This window comes from Hoplias malabaricus, chromosome 10 (assembly GCF_029633855.1).
Source record: "Hoplias malabaricus isolate fHopMal1 chromosome 10, fHopMal1.hap1, whole genome shotgun sequence".
NCBI classification, from domain to species: Eukaryota; Metazoa; Chordata; class Actinopteri; order Characiformes; family Erythrinidae; genus Hoplias; species Hoplias malabaricus.
This window is the reverse complement of record NC_089809.1, coordinates 37,972,699-37,996,984: the sequence shown is the minus strand read 5'-3', so window position 1 is coordinate 37,996,984 and position 24,286 is coordinate 37,972,699. Positions and strand designations below refer to the sequence as shown.

Here is a 24,286-nt window from a genome sequence, read left to right as displayed (position 1 = left end):
TGTGTTCTCTCTGTGTCTGCGTGGGTTTCCTCCGGGTGACTGTCTGTGAGGAGTGTGGTGTGTTCTCCCTGTGTCTGCGTGGGTTTCCTCCGGGTGACTGTCTGTGAGGAGTGTGGTGTGTTCTCCCTGTGTCTGCGTGGGTTTCCTCCGGGTGACTGTCTGTGAGGAGTGTGGTGTGTTCTCCCTGTGTCTGCGTGGGATTCCTCCGGGTGACTGTCTGTGAGGAGTGTGGTGTGTTCTCCCTGTGTCTGTGTGGGTTTCCTCCGGGTGACTTTCTGTGAGGAGTGTGGTGTGTTCTCCCTGTGTCTGCGTGGGTTTCCTCCGGGTGACTGTCTGTGAGGAGTGTGGTGTGTTCTCCCTGTGTCTGCGTGGGTTTCCTCCGGGTGCTCCGGTTTCCTCCTACAGTCCAAAAACACACGTTGGTAGGTGGATTGGCGACTCAAAAAGTGTCCGTAGGTGTGAGTGAATGTGTGTGTGTCTGTGTTGCCCTGTGAAGGACTGGCGCCCCCTCCAGGGTGTATTCCTGCCTTGCGCCCAATGATTCCAGGTAGGCTCTGGACCCACCGTGACCCTGAACTGGATAAGGGTTACAGATAATGAATGAATGAATGCTTCTTATATCAATGTGAGTGTATTTGAATCCAAGAAATTTCCAACTCTTCTTGTTGTTGATTGTGTACAGAGAGCTGGCTGGCAGTGGCCCTTACCAAAATACTCAGGGAATATAGAAAAACATAGTCATAATGATGTATGATGATCCACTAAAAACAGTAGCAGTGCCTTAAAATCTGTCCCAAAAGAAACTAAGCCAGTGAAATGAGGCCTGAACCGATGTGATTTTCATTACTGTTCAATTCCAACAATTACCAATTAAACACACAACACAACCCGTGAAATCATACTGTGAGACGTTGTTCAGAGTTCAGATAGCGCTTTAATAAGTGGAGTATCCTGTTACACAGTGTCTCTGGTGGTCGGCATAGTGGCGCATGTCATTCTTTACAGTGCAAACATGTTGGAGGGAGATTAGAGATTGGCCTGGGGCGATGCAGTTCATATAGATATGGTACAGTATGTGCTTATAGAGTCATTAATGCCTCACTGCAAAGGTGTGCCTTCAGTTGCAAACATGCACTGCGTAAAGTTAACATAAAGTTAGCCTACTGCATATCACACACGATCACTTTCCTAGTTCACAGTTTCAATCCCACGTCACATGAAAACCATCCACATTCCTCTAACACTTTATTGCTTTGGCTACAATATCATAAGGTAGATCAGATTTCGTCATTGTTGGCGTATGATTTGTTTAGGGTTAATAGAGATGGGCTTCCAGGATTCTGGGGGGTATATCTCTGCTGGGGATGGGATTACATGTTATGTCGTGTGCATGTCCTTTTTAAGTGTGGTGTCAGTCTCATCTTTACAAAATCTGTACATTTAGAAACTGTATAGAAACAACAGATTGAAAAGTATGTGCCCCCTGTGTCTGGTCTATGTGCCTAGGTCCGCTCGGCCTGCGCGTTTATAACCGGTTCCCCAAAAGAAAGAACAGAAATACACCCAGTGTCTAGCTATCTTCACACATGGGACGAGTGAGCAGAGAGCATTGCTGGCCATGGTATGTGCATGAAGAGGAAGGTGGAGGGTTAAGAGAAGTCAACAGACCAGTGTCTTCACATGTCTTCACACAGCACCAGCGCCAGCTCCGTTCTGTACAGTTTCCCGCCGTCAGACAGGGCCATGATGGCGTTCTTGTATATAGGGAGTTTGCTGATTTCCAGAACCTGTCAGACATAAAAAAACACAGAAAGGGGCGTGGTCAGCAGACTAAAAGGGGTGGGTCTTGTTTTCCAAAAGGTGGACAACCTTCCAGTGCCTTTATTATCAGCTGAAGTGGTGTTTGTGATCCAGCATCAGCCCCTGACCTCCAGTATCTAGCTTAAATTCTCTCAGAAGGAATGTTGGATGAGCACATGTCCACACTTTAAAGGCCACTCACTACTGACACATGCCTACAGCTGAGTAATCTCTGTGGAAATACTTTGCTCACATGAATGGTATTGCTATGTTGGAGGTGCATGATAGATGATAGAGTATGTAGGTAAGAAAGTAAGTCACCATGCAGAATATCTAGCCTCAGCAACAGGGTACACACCTAAAAATGATGGTTCTACAAACGTTCTTTATTAAATGTAATGGTTCTATATTGAACCCTGAACACTTGAATACATTTTTCATGATTAAAGTGTTCTTTTCATGAAGGGGTTCTTCAGCTTGATAGAGACTGTGCTATAGATGGTTCTATAAGGCACCTTTCACAAAATACTTCTATACAGCACCAAAAATGGTTCCCCTATGGTTATGATTCTATATAGAACCATTTCCTTTAATAAAGAACCTTTGTAGAACCATCATTTTTAAGTGCATACATAAAGCCTTCTGCATTGTGCTGCTGAGCAGTGGAACATTGTCATCTGTAGCAATGTCCCGTCCAAATCTTTAGAATATATTCAAATCTTTCAATCATTCATTCTTTGTCTGTAAGCGCTTATCCAGATCAGGGTCGTGGTGGGTCACTGGGTGAAAGGCGGGATCACACCCTGGAGGGGGCGCCAGTCCTTTGCAGGGCGACACATTCAGTCGCACCCTCACACCTACGGACACTTTTGAGTCGCCAATCCACCTACCAACGTGTGTTTTTAGACTGTGGGAGGAAACCGGAGCACCCGGAGGAAACCAACGTGGACACAGGGAGAACACACCAAACTCCTCACAGACAACCCGCAATCTCCAGGACCCTGGAGCTGTGTGACTGCGACACTATCTGCGCACCATTCCGCCTCAAATATTTCACAATGTGCAAAATGCATGTTTGCAAAAGCAATACTCAAAATGGTTCTGGAGGCAGATGGAACATAACTGGTTACTAGCCTACAGGTGGGAATGAATGTGATTGATTAGAATGGATTGGACAGAGATGTTCAAATACTAAAGTGGAGCTGAGAGGATGGAGAGTGAGTGTAGAAACAAGGTGGTGGTCATAATGTTATGGTGTATGTACATAGAAGGCTTGGACAGTAGAGTGATGTTATCAGGTACTGGGGATGACTGATGTGATAACTGCTCAATCTGGGACTAATGGCTAATGACAGTAAATGTAATGTTTATCCAGGTAAAGAGCTTCAGAGAGCACTCTACTGTATACTGTAACTATAACAACACAACCCCCCCCCCCCCCAAAGTGCACACAAAACATCAATTACTGCATTTCAAAGCAGAGTAGGTTTCCCCAAAGAGAAAGTTAGAAATAAAAGCAAACAGCGAGGTGTGAAAATAGCATAAAAAAAACAGGGGGAAAGTAAAAGAACGTGATGGAGGTGGGATAAAAACAACCATTTGAGCCCTAAGAAATACAGTGTTTATTACTAACAGGACCTTATAAACTGTTGCTATGACAACGCATGTCATACAAAGCTGCATCTGTAACACTGTACCGCATTTTTTCAAATGCTGAAACTGAAATATCTCACTCCACACTGCGTAGTGCACAGTGTAGGTCATAAATAATGGGTTTTGTACACAATTAGTGCATTGTATGTCAGATAATAAAACTATTTATATCTGATATAAGCTTTATGTCCCTCTGTCTAACATTTACTGCACTGTCTGAGTGTAGTAGTATTAGTGTTAATGTAGCACTACTTTGGACAGAGACCTGAGAAGCTTCTCCCTTTCTGCTTTCTGTTAGATTGTGAGAAAAGAGTGTCCATCATTAAAATACTCAAAATGAACTGGTACTAAGTGCACTGTGTATTTTTCCGTATACTCAACTTTGACATTGGTAACTATGCTACACACTCAAACACTAGTTAGAATCAGTATAAAGTGGGCACGCAGCTTATGACCAAATCCAGTTGCCTCATATTTTGACCTGAACTAATCCATGTTTAACCACCTCTGAAGTTCACCATCCTCATGCAGGTCACATACACAGTGCAGGAGATTGGATTCTGACTCATGTTAGCATGCATTCATGTGGCTGCTCCAACAAATTGTGTTTGTTCAAGCTCGTCCAGCTTCTGTTTGGTGAGGTGTATGTAAACAATGTTTCTCTCATCTCTGCCGCGCTGATTGTGCAGCCTCACCTTTTTGTTTTGCTCACACAGGTCTTTGAGCAGAGCGTCCAGCTCGTTCTCGTCCATGTAGCCGTTCCTGTCCTGGAAGAGCCCAAACAAAGATGTTAGGAAACACAATGTCTCACCATTTTACCATTCTTTATTTTCCACTTTTAATCTCCATTGAGACATTTGCAATGCTTCATGTAGCACACTCCAGGGGAATTGGAGGAGGAAAAGTCAAGGCAATGACACAGTAGCCTTTACTGATTTTTTCTTCATTGTTAGATATAAATATGGAGGCTTGAAATATAGAAATTAATGGCATGCTCTGGCCTCAGGGAAAAATCTTACCATCACTGCATCTGTCGTAAACATGCCTACTCAGCTTTCCCATGTGCCACACAAAACAAAATAATACAAATGCTCTGGGTTGGATAATGAGGTCAGGCTGTTTGAATGTTCTACACTATCTTCATGAATGGTTTGTGAACTGGTGAAACAGTGAGGACAAACTTGGGTTAATGCTTAAAGCTTACAGCTAGCAACAGCCCCCCAAATGATTTTTGGACATCTGCTTCTTCTGGAATGAAGTGTATCAATAGGTTATTTGGCTCCCTGTGCTGCAGTAGCACCTTCTACTCTTCTGTGAGGGATTTAAACCAGATTTTGGAACATTTCTGTAAAGATTGAATGGCATTCAGCCACGAGAACATTAAAGAGGACAGGCTAATGTTGAATCGTCCCAAAATTATTTGATGGAAATCTACCGCTTCAGAGAATGTGGTTGTCCTGAGGTTTTGCATTAAGCATGGTGACCTTAAGCTCATGTGCAGCTGCTCCTCAGCATCTCATTTTAGGTTGTGCTTTTTATTTTTTAAAGACTTCTTCTCTCAGTACTTCTGCACTCTACAGATATAATTGTCTTCTTATTTTTTTCCCTTCTTGTGTAAAGCGACTTTGGGTATTAGAAAGGCGCTATACAAATGTAACGTTTTATTATTATTATTATTATTATTTTGATTGAACGAGGTACATGTACATAATAGGTTGTCCTATGTACATATGTTTATTTGCCTGTAGAGTCAGTTTGTAGAGTGCTGTAGGGATTCCCAGTGAGAGATGTATTGGCCTAATGCATGCTGGGTATTAGTGAAAGAATGAGTGTAAATGTAAAAATGATACAAAACTGTGAATTCTTTCCAAGTAATAATCTAATAAATGGTATTTTTGAGCAGAATACCATTTGAAAAGTATGTCATGTGCGGGCGTTTTATTAAAACAGTCCACTCAGACACACAGCCTCCTCGAAGATGCCCTTGATGATGAGAGTATACTGTGGCGCTATCATCAGCAGGCATCCAGCGTATAAAGTAAATATAGAGAGCGTATAATTCATTGTGCTCCTTCACTATCAGCCTGACTCCACTACCGTGACCCTTTGCCACTTCTGTTTGAATGAGAACTGGAGTTTAATGGAGACATTATTCATTGGCACACGATATATGCCCAAAGCAGAATGTGTGGACACGCTAGTCTGCTTCGAGGCGCCTCATAGCTTTCCTAATGAGTGTGTGTTGTCTTCTTTTATGCCAAATCCTCTTTCTGGGATTTCAGATAGCCCAGCAGCCTAGAGTAAGTGTGTGTGTGTGTGTGTGTGTGTGTGTAACCTGAACCTGCCAGTCAATAAGGATCAGGGGTGCTGTCATCAGCAGCGAAGGATTCGCCCTATTCAGGGACACACTAATACATTACGCTAAAGCCAGAGCCAAGGACTCCCAATAGTTTTGGAGGTGAGATCCAGACAGGGACTCTCTCTGCATACTAATCACTGATATTCTTAAGACCTAGGTATAGGAGAAGGCTCAGCTGTCTGAGTGATCTATGCACTTACACTTCACATGTGGCGATATCTGCCACGTTACTTTACATGACCATGCACCTGTCAGACACCACACCCTCGTTCAGACCATCATCTAATGCTTATGTTTATATTTTTTTTCCACTGTAAGCACCAAATCCATTTAACAGAAAATCCTACTGAAGCCTCAGTTGATCAGGGTCTCAATGGATCTGTAATCCATCAGGAATCACTGGATGCAGGGCACAACACCCTGGACAAAGCACCCTTCCATCATGGAAATAATTAAGTGGTTTTTATTTAAGCCTCCAATCTTGTTTGTCAACTTCACTATAGATTTATAGGGGACGTGTTCTACCTATTTCCCAAAAGTGAATGCAGTTCTGGGTCTTAATGAAACTTCTATTACCTGCTTTATTCAAACCCCACAGCAGCATTCTTCCTCTGTCTAAACAGCTCTGTTCAGAAAGGCCACTTTCAATGCCTGATCCTATAAATGATAATGAGCTGGTCGCTGTTCACCCCGAACCGAGTGCACAGCAGTGAGCAGAAGCTCTGTTTTTCAGTTCTGTTATTCCTCCTTTCTGGTTTTATACATTTTTGCCCAGTGCTCTTATTTCTCTGTGCTGTTTGTGTTTGCTCTATTTAACCTTGTCTTTGTGCTCGCACATAAACGCAGGTCCAGCTCTGTGATTGGAGAGACTCAGACGTGGAGGTGGGACTATTCTAAAGCCTTTGCACTCTATGTAAAATTCAATATCAGAGCAACTTGTTTTTCCCCATGTTTACTGACTGAGGCAGGCCAACAATAAATACATTAACAATGTGCATATGCACTTCATAAGTCGTTTTTTAACATAAAAAAAGTCTTTGCTCAGAAAGTTAACTCTTGTTACTCTCCAAATTATTCACAACACATTCTGTGATGCTGAGGTCTGGGAAGTCAGTCCAATACCATCTTCAGCTTGATTTGTGAATGTTCTACTTTGTTGTCTGTGTCCTTTATTTAGTAAAAGCTTCTTGACAGTTACACATCCTTTCAGACCCATGGTGAAATGTCTTCGTCTCACAGTGGAAGGATGGACAGAACCAACTGAATTTTTAAGCTGTGGAACAGGAGTGGTGTTTTATTTTCTTGAATATCTCTAAATAGACGTTTTAAACACTGTCTGATGGTGAGGGTTTGGTAGTTTGACACCAGTTATTTTCTTTCAATTCCAGTTTTGGAAGTTCACTTGTTTCTATGCGTTTTCTGTATCAATGTGTCCCTACACATGGACTATCCTATACCCAATCTGCTCAGTAATGTCTCATTTAGCCATTTTAAAACACATGAGAAAGAAATTGAGGTGTAATTTGATAGTTGCCTGTGTGAATGTTAGAAGAAGAACAGTTTTAACACCTTTGATCAACGTCTGTTGGAGGACACGACTGTATCTTGCTGAAAGTAAAGTTAGAAGGACACTGATACGTTTAAATATATGTTAAAGAGCCTCATATATAGATAATTTTGACTAGAAAATAAGTTGAATAAAATACTCATCATAAGCAGGCTATTACTAGGGATACATACCTTATCGTATAATTCAAAGATCTTGTTGAACTCTTTTCTGGCCATTTTTACTCCCTGTGGGAAGAAGGATCACACGTGAACTCTTTAGACTCAAATTCATTGCAGTATGAAGTAATGCTCTTAACCCTCACAAAGACAAACCTGAAATTTCAGAAGAAAGTTCTCATGGTCTGGTAGTAGCCTGTGGTGGAATCAAAGGTTTGATTATAGTATCAAAGCTGAGGCACAGTCAGATATTCACTGTCAAAGGAATTGAACGTGTAGCAAAACGACCAACCTCGCCATTTCTGACAGACAGAGTTTCCCATCGTTATTTGAGTCAAAAACTTTGAGCTGCAAGAAAATGGCAATTCAGTCAAATATCAGTAGCTCACAACTGGAACTATTTAAATGAGGTGTGTTGGTCCTCTTACCGTGGTCGATGTGTACTCCTCTAACTTCTTCTCATCAAAAGGTTTCTTTGCCCTTTGAAGCAGATCTCTCAAAAAATTCTAAAAAAACAGCATTGACAGTGAATTCTCATGAGCTCCGAAGAAAGACCAAGGGAGAGCATGGAAACTGTGTTTAAATTAGCATTAACACTCTTGCTATCACACTCTGGAATAGATTTAAAACAAACGGGTTCAAATCAATAATATATTTAAGAGCAAGTCATGAAGGTCTCAAAAAGCAGAATTTCAGAAATGTATTTTTACAGCTTCTTCAGTTAGTGTAATATATGCCCTGCCATATACTGTGACCTGTCTGTCTGTCTCTCTGTGTGTGTGTGTGTGTGTGTGTGTGTGTGTGTGTGTGTCTGTGTGTGTGTGTGTGAACATTAAAAATTATTTGAATATAAACCCCATGGTCAACTACAAGTCTATTTTAGCAGAGAACGATGCAAAAAATGGTGCATGAAATTGTACTCTTTTCTAATTAATACCACAGTCACACAGCTCCAGGGACCTGGAGATTGTGGGTTCGAGTCCCGCTTCGGGGGACTGTTGGATGACTGTGAGGAGTGTGGTGTGTTCTCCCTGTGTCCGTGTGGGTTTCCTCCGGGTGCTCCGGTTTCCTCCCACAGTCCAAAAACACATGTTGGTAGGTGGTTTGGTGACTCAAAAGTGTCCGTGAGTGTGTGTTGCCCTGTGAAGGACTGGCGCCCCCTCCAGGGTGTATTCCCGCCTTGCGCCCAATGATTCCAGGTAGGCTCTGGACCCACTGCGACCCTGAACTGGATAAGGGTTACAGATAATGAATGAATGAATGAATAATTAATACCTGTGATGTGTTCAAAATGGCTTCCCTACTTACTATTCCCTGCATTACTCATTATCCTTCCTGGGATATTTTTTGTTCTGAACGCTACTTACCTGGACAAACTCTGTATTACATGCAATGTATCTGCTGTCAGCAAGGGTGTATACATGGTTCACTACCGGCCATGCATTGTGGGAATGTCTGAGTACACTGAAAATTGTACATTATATTTTCAGACACTGCTACAAAATGGCAGCACTCTAAAATAGTGCACTTTATAGTGAACAGGGCACAGTTTGGACACAGCTCTTGTTATAAAATTGGAGGGCTCTTATTTTGTAAAGAACCCTCAGGACAGGAAGAGGTGATGGCAGCCATTTTAGAAATTTAACAAGAGCTGTTTCTCAGTATGCACACCATTCGGTTTTCTTCTGTTTTATTAGGTGCCTGATGTAAATTTTCACTGCCAAGTCCTGAAAATGGTTAAAAAACTAAGAGTTGTCAGAGGACATATCTGTTGGTGACTTGCTGATTGGAACAAATGAGAAGTCTCGTCATTCACTGAGAGACAGAGGATTTTGGGCAGAGGGACAACTACATTCTGTTATTCTCTGTAAAGTGCAAAAGTAAGTAAAAGTAAACCAACAATTTTTTTTAACAATTCAGGAAAGTATCTGGGCAGTAAAGACACCTAATTTTAGTTTCTTTGGTATAAACAAGGTATAATTAGACGTTTGTTGTTTGGTCACATGGTCACAGTGAGAATCTTGTGGTAGTTTCAGCAAAAACAAAGCAACCTCAAACTCTGTTCTCAGTTGCTATTTGAAGGTCACTACAGTTTTTGATCCTGAGAAACAGTTAAGGCTGGGGCAAAGCCAGGTTATCTACTGCGATTTTTATCTACTTCAAGCTTCACGCTATTTTTTGTAGAAGCTTGGCGACATTAATGCTTCTGTTTCACTGTTCTTTTTCCTTGTGTTTTTGTGGTTATTTAAGTTTAGTGGTTGAATGTTTTGGACTGATACTTATTAGGATTGAACTGAACTTTAAGAACTCATTTAACCAGTTGTTATTCTATACTTCCGACCTGGTTTGTGGGCCTTTTTTTGTTTTGTTTTGTGACTTTGCAGCAATATGCAGCATTAGTGTTTAAATTTGAGTTTACAATTATCCTGTACAATTATCCTTTATAAACCTTTGATTTTAATAGTATTCAAGCACATTAGTTATTGTTGCTGTGTACACATCTGTTACAAAACATAATGTAAAAGCTATCCACATGGAGATGGTTAAATATTGTTCTGTAAACATCTGGTAAATCAATGTAAAACTTTTATTTTTGTAAAGCTCTACGTTGTCTAAACTGGATGCACTTTGCTCTAAAAACACACAAAAAATGTGACAGACAGTGGCACTGGCAACTTTCTCTCTGAATGAAATAAGAGCAAATCAGCGTGATAAAGTTACATGAACTGTTTTGAACTGATATGTGCAGAAAATATACCGTGGAAAATCTACTCCCTCCTGTGGAGGCTGTAAATGGCCCTGTACTGATTGTGGATGTGTGTGTTGTCCTTCTGATAGTTCACTGCCAATGAGACACAAATTCATTCATTCATTAATTTTTTCATTCATTCATTGTCTGTAACTGCTTATAAAATTTAAGGTCATGGTGGGTCTGGAGCCTACCCGGAATCACTGGCCGCAAGGCAGAAACACACCTTGGAGGGGGCGGCAGTACTTCACAGGGTGACACACACTCACACATTCACTCACAATTCTGAACACTTGAGTCTCCAATCCACCTACCAACGTGTGTTTTTGGACCATGGGAGGAAACCAGAGCACCTGGAGGAAACCCATGCAGACACAGGGAGAACACACCACGCTCCTCACAGACAGTCACCTGGAGGAAACCCATGCAGACACAGGGAGAACACACCACACTCCTCACCCGGAGCGGGGCTTGAATCCACAACCTCCAGGTCCCTGGAGCTGTGTGACTTTGTCAACAATATGCCAGCAAGTTTATTTGCAGCATTTTTGATGTTTGAACTGATGTAAAACATTGCTTATGTTCATCCAAACCCTACTTACCTTTTCAAGAGCAGTTATATCGCTTGTTACCCCTAGCAGGTTCAACATATTAGGTTAAACTGATGAACCAGTTCTAGATGCAAAGCACCTCCACTGAACTGGCTTTTTTAGCTCACATTTTACAAAGTGTTCCACAAGAGCTGCTGTTCATTGCTTCATCGGTGACACTATGTTCTTGTTCTAAAGAGTTCCAGAGAAATCTGTGCCTTTTGGTCAACTTTAAAAATGTGTCGATGATGATTCTAATTGAACATTAGAAAGGAAACAAAAGCATGTTTTTTTGCTTAAACTTGTTTTACTTAGTGGACGTCTGTGTAGGCGGTGCCCTACATTCTCCTAAGTTTATCCACAATGCTGTCTCCAAAGACGCAGGTCCAGCTGTACAGGTTTCCCAGTGACCTTTCCATTCTGCAAAAACCTGGTCCACAGGGACATTCATGACATGCATAACATAACACACTGGGGAAAAAGGCCTGGCTGACAACATATAGCCCCGCTATATTAAATCTGTCGTCTGTTCAATCACTGCATCACTCAAGAGCTAATTTAATTCTTTTGACTTTCCCCCTTGAGGGTTATGTGTCAGTCAGTGGCAGCATTAAAGTTTCATACAAGTTTTTCATCCAATTCTTCACTCCATTCAAAAGCTCAGGCTCATAAGGAATCAAAACATCAGTGTCATCGGAAAAGGGCAGCACTCAACTGGGAGCTGACGGGTCACTTGGCTGCGAGTGACCCAGCGGCGAATCCGACTCTTACGGCTGAAGCTGCTCTGAGTATGGCCTGTAAACCGCAATCTCCAACTTCCCAGCGTTTATTGCATTTTAACAGAACGCTTCTGAAAGGTCACTGTTGTTTCTGAGTGACACATCAATACAGGAGCTGTGGAGTCGAGGTGGGCAGGTAGTTTGTGGGATGCTGGCCAGCTGGGGTCTATTTCAGTTACAGTGTAAAATGAGACAAAAGAGATTTATCTTTCAATACTCCAGTGTGGAAAAGCCCTGAGGTGCACGGCTCAGCACAGCTGACCTTCTCCATCTGAGGTTGTTACATGCAGGGCATATCGTCACTGTCCAAAACAACACTTCTCTGATATGGTACACTGTAAAAAAATTGCTGTAAATTTACAGCAAGTCTGCTACAGTATTTTATTGTAATACTCAATTACAGTAATATGCTGTAAATTTGAAATACAGTAGTGTTCCTGTAAAAATATGGTAAATGCCTGGGAACTCTGCTGCCAGTATTTTACTGTAAATCGCAGTATTTACAGTAAATTATTGTATTATTCAATTACAGTAATATGCTGTAAATTTGAAATACAGTAGCGTTCCTGTAAAAATACGGTAAATGCCTGGGAATTCTGCTGCCAGTATTTTACTGTAAAATTTACAATAATTTTTTTACAGTGAAACTTTAAAAAGGGAAGGTGAAAATGCTTTTAACTTTTAATGAATGTTTAAATGAAGAACCATTTTGGAGCATCTGTATTGGTTCTTTATGATATTTTCCCAAAATGTCAAAGAGTATCCAGTGTTCTTAACCCAGGATGGTCTTGGGGGCATTGCAAGGGAGGTAATACCAAAAAATTAACAGATGCATACTGCTACATTCCTTTGGTGGATGGAGATATTGTGTGATGCTATGATACACATGATTAGTCTCCAGTGCCCCAGCAAACAATCATCAATCATTACTAAACTCACTACTCACACATTTCTACAGCAGAGTGAAGCTACATTTGTGGGAGTGCTACTGATTCTGAAAAACGTTAAAGAACATGATATAAATAGTAACAGGCTTTAAATAAAAAAATAAATCAGTCAGTCAATATCTGTTTACCTTAAGCTCATCAGCTTCGATGTACCCACTGTGATCAGCATCGTAATTTCTCCATGCCTGTTGAGGAGAGACCAGCAGTGTAAACCAGGGTTCACAGAGATGGCACAAAGCCCTGAGATTTTCATAGCAACTGCAAACATTATTTCGTCTTTATTTCAAGCCTGTTTCTGGTTGTTAGAACGTTAAAGAGCAAAGACAGCATCCGCAGTGTTGTTTTACAGTTACAGGGTCAGGATCAGACTAAATAAACAGACACAAATCACCTCCATAAATTCTGTACAGGACTTCAGCTGCTGACGGAAGAACAGCAAGAAATTTTCCTCTGTGGGTAGAATTTGTACCAACTGGAACAAAGAGAGAAAACATTTATAACAGCAGAATAATTTATAAAATCACATAGTATTATGTTTGGATGTCACATAATTCAAGACAAGCATTTTGATCCTGAGGAAGTTCTGATATTGACTCCACTACACTCTGAACCTTTATATATTCTAACACTGTCCAGTTGCACTTTACCGAGATTCACCTCATGCCGTAGTGCATGGCGGTCTGTGGTGCAGTGAATTCAGACTGGCCGTGTTAGTTCTCCTGTATGTAAATGAATTTGGTGACTGTGTTTTGTTTAGCCAATGTGGCACAAGTGGAGTGAACCTTGCCTGGTTCTGATAGGAGCGCAGTAGACTTTTTATTTCATCCAGCCATGAGGGAATGTAGCAAGGAAAAAACATAAGTGGACATCTACCATTAAAAGCCTTGTGTACACTGTTCTATGGGAAAAAAAAAAAGTAAATGCTTAACTCAACGGCTGAGATTTAAATTCAAATTCAGAGAGTGGTTGGAATCAAGCAAATTGAACAGAAACTTTCTGACTCTGATTCCTTCACAGTAATGGGGACATAACTAGGGCTCTTAAATGTAATCTTTTTTTACGTTCCAATTGACCAGTGACCATACACCTGTCTGTATTTATACATATATACACGGTTGATTATGGTAAAATAGTTTGTTCATTCATTTTCCGTAAGTGTTTTATCCTGTTTAGGGTCTCTGTGGGTCCAGAGTCCACTCAGAATCACTGGGCGTAAAGCAGGAACACACTCTGGACAGGGCACCAGGGCATCACACACTCAACCGGTAACTCACACACAGCTATGGACACTTTCACACAGTCAGTCCCCCTACCAGCAGGTGTTTTTGGACTGTGGGAGGGTATTGGAGCATGCAGAGGAAACCCAGACAGAGACCCTAGATAAGAGATTGGACCCTAGAGCTGTGTGGAAGCAACTAGTTGCCCTAGTAAAAATTACACTTTACAACTCCCGGTATGTACTCATTTTATATATATATATATATATTTATATATATATATATATGACAGTAACGGGAATCTAGGCCTGTCACAGTAATTACTTCATCCACTGATAGTACGATATATGGACAGCACCTGAATAATTATTGTTGACCTCATTATCGCCTGTTCCGTTTACTGCTGTGTTTGTTTACATAAGAATGAACGTCATGTGTTTTAGCCACTTGCTTTTTTTTCTGTTCTCTTTTTTTTCCTCTGGTCTCTGTTCTGTAGCTGTTAGGTCAATTTTGTTTAAAAATGTGTTTTGTTTTATTTATTTATTTAAAAATGTAGGATATTTAAATATCTTTTTATTCCAATGTCTGAATATTCTTAATATATTAAAAAATCCCAATTAACATATTATATATTTATATAGCACTGTTACAGGGAAATGACCTAAATGACCTTTCCTTTTGTAGATAAAACCACACCGAAGCCCAAAGTGGACCTCAGGTAAACATACAAAATTCCAGCCAATGTAGTGAAAACCCTCAAATCCAAGAGGGTAGTGCTCTTACCTCAATAATGTCTATCTTTCCATCAGCATTTTTCTCATATTCCTCCACAAAAGCCCTCATTTGTTCAGTCAGCTCCTGATAAAAAACACATTTAACAAAACAGAAATGACCACTGAGACACTGAGGCCATGAACAATCCCTCAGTGGGAAGCAGGAGTTACACTATTGGGATTGGATGCGTTTAAGAGGGGGATGTTTGTAATAAATAATTTTATATCCTCAGTATGTGGTCTTCATTAAAACCACTGCAGGACAAGCTAGTTTAGTGTGTTGTATTCCCTATGAACCTGGATGTTTGTGTCTTGTGATCACGAGTGCACAGGCACTGGAGTAGAGATGATGGTGTTGTCCTGGGCAGACTATGCAGTAGAAGATTTATCATCCAAAGCAGGTAAATGGATGAATGACTACTACTTGCACTAGAAGTCTAAATACGGTTATCTGTAGTGGTCATTATCCTCTCCTGATAACAGATGATCCAGGCAGATGTCACTGTGCCATGGGGTATTTCTCAGACGAGAGCTGATTTAGGTGAAAGTCAGTAGGTAACCTGGTCAGATACTCACACCTTACATAGGGCTTCCTCATGTAAATGTAATCCCTTTCCTAAAGGGCTTAAGAAGGGCATCTATTTTCCTCCATTCCATTATAAAGGTACCCTCATCTCGTGAGTGTGTGTGTGTGCTTTCACCCCTCACAGAACCATGCTGATTGGGTTTTCACATGCTGTTGCGCACACACACAGATGCCAAACACTGATCATGTATGTGGCAGAACGAAATGAACAAGTCAGGGCAGCGTAACTGCTCTGAACAGCTGCATGTTTCACTGCATCCAAGACTTAATGAAATACAAACACACTGCCCAATGTCCACATCATCTACATCCATCCTGAACCCAGTCATTTATTAGGTTAAGACTGGAAAGATCATTCTCACTGATTCTAATATCAAAGGACTCAGGAAATCACTATGATCTTAGAAATGGCTGTATATTAAGGGGGGGGGGGGTGTAGATTTGCCTTTATCAAGGATAAATTTACATTTATCAAAAGAAAAGAAAAAGAGAAGGGGGAAAACCAAATCTACCAATATCTACCAAATTTGGAGGCCAGCCCTAGTGTAAAACAAGAACATTTCTAATGAAAGTTCTTTCTGGTTTCCTCAAATCAATGATCCCACCACCTCAGAGCCCAGCTGACAGCATTATTAATTATGTTAATGATTACTAGGATCATGCAAAACAGAATGCGACCAACTTCTTAGACTGAGGTTCATCAACCTGTTCTCTTTAGGACTACACACCTCTGACACTCTGGGTCTAATATTAAGAATTCAAAGCCTATTGATCTGTTATTGATGGATTTGTCCCTCTTCATTCAGCGGGGTTAATGTGACCTTACTGATGGCAGCGTGTGCTAATGTCGGTGAATAACGATTGAGAAATTACGTAACTTCCTGTTCCGTGATCCACCGTGAGCGGCCAGTGCAGCTGGGATAAAGAAGAAGGAATGACACAGCAAACTCTTGTGTAATTGAAAGTAGATGTGAATTACCATATTCTTTTCAGACTCAGCTAATCGCAACACTGAGTGCTGCTCTTACAGTGATGGGCACATTGCTGCAGTTACCTTACAGAGAGAGTTTAATCCTGACCAAAGGGCTCTTTATGAAACGTTCACGGGACGGATACAACACACTCGCTCTTTCCACAGGCTCTTCAAGCAGAGTCTGATTGTATTGTGTCTGCGAAGCTGTATTTACACAAAATTAACTGCAGATCTTCTTATTATTATTGTTTTTATAAGTGGTCAAATGTGTGTTTGTGTGTACGACCCTTAACAGTTTGGCCTTGAAATCAAGGGAACATAATTTTCTACCCATTTTCCACAAATGAACACAGCTCTGGGTCTTAATGAAACATCCATGACCAGCTTTGGTCAAAATACCACAAGGATCAAACCCCACAGCAGCGTTCTCCCACTTCCTAAACATCCCTGGTCATTCCTTTAAAAGACTCCAGTGCTGTGATTATGCCCTCTAGATAAGATGCAGCACAAACTCAAAAAGTCACTAAAACCTAACTGGGTCCAGATCCTCAAACAAATGTGCTAACGCACTAAAAATGTGATATCATTCATATGTCCCCTTCAAAACAGTGTACACAATACAGCAACACCATGCCCCTGACCAGGATGCAGTGGTCTTGGATGATGAATGAGTTTTTCCCTCATGGAATGCCACGCTTTAGTGAAGTGGGAAAGACTAAGTGATAAACTACATGTCCATGTTTGTAAACACCACGTCCACTAAGTGATCTCTGCTATTTTAAAGTGCCTCCATTGCTCTACATACTCTACAACAATCATTGCCAGTAGAATGTGGTGAAGAGCATGAGCCTGAGGTCACCACGCACCTAATGACAAGCATTGAGAATAGGAGCGTTAATCTTCCCAGCAATGGACTGTGGAGGGCAGGTGTCCTCTGGAGTGATGGAAATGATAGCTTTGGGATGAGTTGGAGTGGTTTTTGTGTTTGAGAACTATTCAAAATCATTCAAATCAGCACCTGGAAGGATGCTCACATGGATTAATGCAATCAAATTATCACTGTGATGCAAATGATACGTATCGAAAAGCCTTCCCAGAAGAGAAGTACCGCAGCAAAACAAACAAAGGAAAAACCATTGATTTGGGGATGGGTGCCTGCAAACATTTGGCAGCTAAATGAAGGATGTGAACCATTACCGTTCAGGAGGATACCCATGTTCACCAGCTTGACCACTACAGCTCACTCCTGGCTTCCTCTGTAGGCCCTTAGTCCCTTGCAGCTGACCCTTAAACGCAGTTACCACATCATACCATTCTTCCACTGCATTCCCTTCCAACACCACAATGCTCACCTACAAAGCCAAGAACAGCCCATCTCCTCTCTAACTGATGCCATAAATAATATTGAATTTAACCTGGCTGCAACACCATTAGCTAAGAACCTATTTAAAATTAAGGTACAGTTCATCTCATTAGCGGATATTAGCATAATGCTAGTACAGTGGAACCTCTACTAACGAACGCCTATGCTAACGAACTTTCCAAGATACGAACCGGGCATTTAAATATTTTTTTTCTCCTCCAACGAACCATGACTCTAGAAATGAACCCGAGCCTCCGCCGAGCCGACGGTTCGAAATGGCCACTGACCCCAATAGGCGAGTCTCCCAGCGCCCAGACTTGAGTGAGCTTTTAAGATTAGCAAATTGTAGTTTTAGCAATTTAGCATTAGTGAAAATAGCAGACATCGAAATTCGTGCTAAGTTAAGCCGTATCTACGCTTCGTCTCCCCACATTCACCCGCCTACTCTCCGTTATTCCACCCACCCCCCACCTCCCGTCATACAGCCAGTGCTACTGTGTTACTGCTCCAGCCAGTCGTCACGTCTTCAAGGTAGCGATGTGTAACCACTTACAACTTTATTTCTTTTTTATTACTGTTTCCACTGTATTTCTTTTTTATTTTTAGTAACGCTACATGTATTTTTTTACTAATTTGAGAGTGTTGTAAACATATATCAGTGTAAAATGGGTGACTTTCGGGGTGGGGGCTGGAACACATTAATTGCTTTTACATTATTTTAAATGGGGAAAACTGACTCGCGAAACTAACTTTTCCACTTACGAACCGGATCATGTTCGTAGGTAGAGGTTCCACTGTATTTCCTTTTAATGTTATTACATAAAGTTAGTCTATTTAAAAGCATGTTAATGGTTACATGAAAAAAGAAATACTTAGTAGAATGTATTGCTATTTTATTTGTACAGTTTATCGAGATATTGGGCAGACGACAAACTCGTAACACACTTTAAACATGTAATGCTTGGCATAAGTGACTCAGTTTGAATACAGGTTTTTGAATAGTTTTATTTTAAAAAATTGAGAACATTTTGTATCTAACCTGAGTGGTAGCAATGGGGAAAAATAATTATATATGATTAGGTTTGGTGCTGGTCAATGCAGCTGTCAGTGGCCTGTCACAATAGCCATTTTGTCCAGAAATAATTGGGATAAACTATATTAAGAATATTCAGACATGGGGCAAAAAAAAAAAAAAAGAATGTTCTGGCCGAATATGAACAAACACCTGCTTCATAACCATCTTCATAAACCCCTCCCTAACACGGTCTTTCTGAATTCTCAATATCTCAGTAATTCTGAAGTCTTACTCCCAGCGTCATCTTCCAACCAAACTAATGCCATAAACTCAAATTCCCAGTGTACTAACAGCATCTGTTTAAAGACAGCTTTCCACTGAGATGAGGGAAAAGACTGATTGAGCTCTCAGGCGAAGAATAAATGAGCTAATGCCTGTCCCAGCGGACCATTCTTCATTAGTCACCATTTCTCGACACCTACAGTAAGTCTGAAATGCGGCTGTCATTCCATTATTATTGCATTACATGGTACAGGCAGGACGGAATCTAATATAAAGCCATCTGAATACCACTCACATTGTAATTACATGCTACATAAGCACATTTACAGTGAATTACTCAAACTCACTGCAGCGTAAACCAGTCTGTAGCTGTGAGGGACAAGAAGCCAAGATAATGACCAATGAGGGAATAAAGTAGTAATACAATTTCTAGGCTGTATTCATGATCCTCATATTGCTTCCTGGCTCTAATTCACTTTCAGCCATCTTGGTATCTGCCGCCATCACACAGATACAAATCAACATCATGATATTTTCTAAATATACTGTATTTTAGCTTCATGCAATCGTAGAATTTATAGGGTTAAAAACCCAAAACAAAGACACTAGCATGAGAGACATGATGATTATATGTTTCAGTATCTTTATGTATAACCAAAGCAAACGCCACAGGAATATCACAAGATACTGGGGCAGCCACGGCCCTAAGGTTAGAGAAGTTACTCCCAGGACTGTCAGGGAAAAAAAAAATCATCCATGGCTGAAGTGCCCTTGAGCAAGGCACCTAATCCCAAACTGCTCCCTGAGTACTGAGGTGGTTGAGCGCCTGCTGCTCCGGTTGTGTGTGTGTGTGTGTGTGTGTGTGTTTTCACTGCTCTTAGTGAGAGTGAAGAATTGCTCACTAGTGTGTGATTGTGTGTTCACTCTTCAAAACCATGGCAAAATATTACAATACAATCACAGTACTACAGTAAAATATCCCTAAAACTGAAAGCAATGTCAATGTAAAAGCATACACAGAATCACACACACCCACTCACACCTGTGAACACACTTGAAATGCTAATCTCCCATTTACATTGGCTTTTGGAATGTGGGAAGAGGCCCATGAAAACCCAGGAGAACACACCAAACACATGCAGACAGTTACACAATGTGGGAATTGAACCCAGAACCCTGGAGTTGTGGCAGAAGCACTACCAGTTGCTCCACTAGGTAAAACATCTGGGTTAAAATGCGTACAGTATGATGCACATTATATACTGGATTATCAAATATTTCACTACAAATATTGTGAAAAGTGAAACGCAGTTCCCCAATGTAAGGGGAGGTGACACAGTGCCCTCCACTCTGCGTCTGGTTTATGAACTCCACAGACACACTCTCTAACAGAATTGTATGCTGCTAAAAATAAATCACATTTTATATATATATATATATATATATATATATATCTCCAGTTAACCACTTTAATGAATTACCATTCCCCTTTAGTCAGTGAACACTGACACTACACAATCCATCTTCGTGAAGAGCTCAGTTCTAAACCTAGCTGAACACATTAGATCCAGATAATCAGTCCACTGCGTGTCATCACGGCTCCAGAAGCACATTTTCCCTCGCTCATTACTTCCTCGTAGCTCTGAATATTTCATGGGCTCTGATCGTGGAAAATGAATGAATCCTTGCTTTTTTCAAAACAAATATTTTGATGTGATTTGGAAACATTTTCCAAAGAGTAGCACACAGTCCCCAATTTCTACAATCCACCAACGTAAAACAAGCTGCAACAACAGGCCCCTTTAGAGGCACAGTTTTTGTAATATCACCAAATCCATCCCATGAACATAAACCTTCCTATTCAGCCTACAGCAGTTCAGCCCCACCCCGTTCACACTGATGTTATAAGGAGTGTTTCTGCTCATTACACAGAGGCACCGTAAAACTGAATCACTTTCTCCTGCTACAGCTTTAAGGCTTGGAGGAGAAAAAAACCTATAAATCCATTTATTTAAAGTAAATTGTGATTTCCATAGGAAATGTCTGGCTGGATGTTTGCCGCATTCAAATTTAACTGACACAAATGATGTGGTACATATCTCTTTCTCTCTCTCTCTCTCTCTCTCTTTCTTACACACACACCTGCATACATCTATCAGTGTCCCGTTCTCTCTCTCTCTCTCACACACACACACACACACACACGCACCAACACTCACACAGACAAATGCCCGGTCACACTTTACCAGCTACCTTGAACATGACAATTTATCTTCCCGCAGCTTTAAGACTAGAACCACCAAACTCTGCAGGACCATAGATCCTGTACCTGAGGATTGTGCTTGTGCATATCTAAGTGATTCATCTGAACTGTGTGTTTGTGGTGTATAAAAAAAATCAACCAACAGATTTGTAGATTTGTAACTGCCACAACAGACTGCAGGAAATGCATTCTCTGGTTCTAGACATCAGTCTTAAGGCTGGTTTATAGTTCTGCAAAGATCCACAGAAACGTCTCTGGTTCTCCCATAGCCATGGCCACAAGACCCCAAAAACACAAGTCTGTCCAGTCTGCCACCATCTTGGCAATGCCTCTGGGCAGTTATTTCATGTTGTACAAGACCAGGTTCCCTTATGTTTGGATGGAAACAGACCAAAATACTCAAAGCTCAAGGTTTAAATTATCATTTAAATATATTAAAATTTAAAAAACCTTTTAAGCGTGTTTAAAAATCTGACAAAAGCCATGAAGAGTTTGTCTCAATAAAAACTCCATGATTTTTCAGACTGCATTAATTCATTAATCAGACTACATTCCCCACCAGCACCACAGGATTGTTGCAGCGTATCCGCAAGCTGATTGCTTTTTTTTTTTTTTTTTTTGAAGGCAGGATTTATTCATAAACAGCCTGGATGCTGGGTGCTACAAAAACTCCCATTCATATTTCAATGGTCTCCTCATTTATAGCATCTCTGATGATTCCCAAATTAAAACAATGGAGTTTGAGGTATGGCATAGTACCTGTATGACTTAACCTGCAAATACAATGTGAATAACTGAATTAAAATTATAATCGCATAGTTTAAAAAATAATCTTTATTTCTTTATTAAATTATTCATTTGCTTGTTTGTACATGTTTGTTTGGATGCTGCCCCCTAGTGCACACATTAACGTTACATTAAAACGTTGGCTGACATCTACGTGAACGTCTGTGTATGATGCCTGCACATTTTAACTGATGCATAGATATTGATAATTATAGACGTATAAATCAGAATTTAATGTTACAGTAACAGAAATAGTGTAAAATACAAAGAGAAATTGTTAAAAAAAAAAAAACAGGTTCTTGGTGTTTATAACCACAAATATATGGTAAGAGGACCTCAGGGTCAATAAGTGTAATAGAGGTGAAATGTATGATATGGGATCTTTAAAGTGAGCAGTAAGTCATTTTGAACAGTGATTTTACTTCTACGTCGATATGAAACAGCCATTATACTGACACCTAGTGGCCTTCACATATCAGAGTTTAACCCAGTTGAAACATGGCCAACCTCAGTGGGGGACCCACTCTATGGAGTCTAACCTGGTTCATTCATGGACTACAAAACACATTGATTATTCATCTCTTGTGAGTTGCGCTTTTATAATACAAATGTAAAAACAATATTTTTAAAATACTGTTTTGGTAAAAAAAAAAAAAAAAAAAAAAAGACTAACTTCTTCTTTAATGTGAACATTTTTATAGTTTTGAAGACTTATTTAGTACTTACCAAACCTGCTTGTTTCCGAGCTTGCTGAAGTTCCTTAATAAAGTTCTGCAACTCCTTTCCCTCGATATATCCATTACCTGAGGAAATGTACAGCGCCAGAATCAGTGACATTGAACACACAGCACTGTATCTACCTGTAGCTGCACTGAAAATACCTCAGAAAAATAGACAACGTCTTTCTGGATTTCGGCACTGAATTCACGTCGTGTTTTGACGACAATAAATCCTGACTCGCATTTCATTTGCAACATTTGTGTCGGTTTGTTTCAAATTAGACAAAGACTAAATAAAACTGATATTCAAAAACGAATCCTTCAGAAGAATACAAGAAACTTCTGGAAAAAAAAATAATAAAGTGAGAGTTTCCCTCAGAAGAATATTCCCAAAGAGTTTCCCTCAGGACTATTATTATTTTGACTTGGTAAAGTCTTCGCTCCAGTTTAAAAGGTGATTACCGTCGTTGTCGTAATGATGAAAGATATCCAGGAACTGAGAGGCAGAGATCTCCACTCCCTGAAGGTAAGCGTTGGCCATGGTTCTGCCGCTGGCTCGCACTTGCTCTGGACTCTTAATAATTCTCTCCGCTCCTCACTCTCTGAACCCAAACACTGGAAGATGCCGGTGTTATAATTTAGCCCCAACGACAAGCCCCACCCCCTGGGCTTGGATTGGATAAGACTTCATACTTACAAGCTGTAGGACCAATGAGTGTGAACTGTTAGCCAATCCCAGCGTGGGGGCGGGGCTTCTCCCAATACAGGTGGAGAAATAGCATGACACCACATAAAAAATAAAGCACCTTGACCACTGAGGGCTAGAACACAAAGCAGGATTTTATAGTTAGCCAGATAACTTAAGCCCACAGTTCAGGATTGTCCAGTAGGAATATGCTCCTCAGCTGCTTTCCTGTTGCAGAGGCTTGACCTTGGGCTTAAGTTACCTGTCTAAACCGAGAAATTCAGGGGGGCTGTTCTGCCAAAAACAGGGTTAGCCAGATAACTTGTATCAGAGTTCCCTCAGCAAAGTAATGCCCAATAAAATGGGATGCTCTGAAGCAGTTGTACATGAGCTTAAGGTCATACTCAATGCGGTAAAAGGGGTATAAGCCCCTCAGGATTAGGTCTGTAGAGCAGTAAATATTAGGCCTATCCTCTGACTGACAGAGCTCCTCTCAGCTCCAATGACCATACAGAAGTACTTTGTAGAGCTAGTCTATCTGTTGCTGTGCATACTTTGTTTGCCCCCTGTCACCTTGTCCTTCAATGGGTGGGACCCCCATATTACCACTACAGAGCAGGTATGATTTGGTTGGTACATCATTCTCATTACTGCAGTGACATTGAGGTGGTGATGTGTGTGCGTTGTGCTGGTACGAATGGATCAGACACAGCAGTGCTGCTGGAGTTTTTAAAGCCTTCACGGTCACTGCTGGGCTGAGAATAGTCCACCAACCAACAATACCCACTACGTATGATTGAAGAACAGGGGGTGGAGCAACAGACTGACTACACCTTGTACATATACAGTCAGTGTAGAAACCAGGAGGTGGTACTAATGTCATGGCTGATTGGTGTAAAGTGCGTGTAAACCTTGTATATGGACAGACCTGTGTATTGTTTCTCCTTAGTGTCATAAAAGAGCTGTTCTGAGGGGGGGGCATTAATCTGCAAGGCGGCTCTGTAGCCTTGTGCAGGTAGCGA

The 24,286-nt window shown here is 40.9% G+C and overlaps 1 protein-coding gene and 1 long non-coding RNA gene across 2 annotated transcripts in view; one reads left to right on the top strand and one right to left on the bottom strand.

Moving 5' to 3' along the window:
• Positions 1–906: 906 nt before the first annotated feature.
• On the bottom strand, positions 907–23,172 carry calb1 (calbindin 1). The gene is made up of 11 exons (XM_066683769.1): positions 23,042–23,172; positions 22,587–22,663; positions 14,603–14,677; positions 12,994–13,074; positions 12,731–12,787; positions 7,966–8,043; positions 7,830–7,885; positions 7,694–7,733; positions 7,553–7,606; positions 4,149–4,220; positions 907–1,787 (listed from the first exon to the last, which is right to left on the bottom strand). Exons 1-11 carry the CDS (start codon positions 23,118–23,120, stop codon positions 1,677–1,679), a joined length of 780 nt encoding a protein of 259 aa, XP_066539866.1. The 5' UTR covers positions 23,121–23,172; the 3' UTR covers positions 907–1,676.
• Positions 9,106–24,286, top strand: part of LOC136708886 (uncharacterized) — a 108,277-nt gene continuing 93,096 nt past the window's right edge. Inside the window, exon 1 of the long non-coding RNA XR_010804408.1 lies at positions 9,106–9,417. This is a non-coding gene — a long non-coding RNA (uncharacterized lncRNA). The remainder of the gene's footprint in view (positions 9,418–24,286) is intronic.

What these genes read in the sequence shown, in the direction of transcription:
- calb1 (XM_066683769.1), bottom strand. Translation starts at nt 23,120, where the DNA reads ATGGCCAACGCTTACCTTCAGGGAGTGGAGATCTCTGCCTCTCAGTTC. An exon ending in CTCGGAAACAAGCAGGTTTG is followed by an intron (nt 14,678 to 22,586) that starts GTAAGTACTAAA and finishes GTTTTTTATCAG; the next exon opens with GAGCTGACTGAACAAATGAG. An exon ending in TGTGTGAGCAAAACAAAAAG is followed by an intron (nt 1,788 to 4,148) that starts GTGAGGCTGCAC and finishes TATGTCTGACAG; the next exon opens with GTTCTGGAAATCAGCAAACT.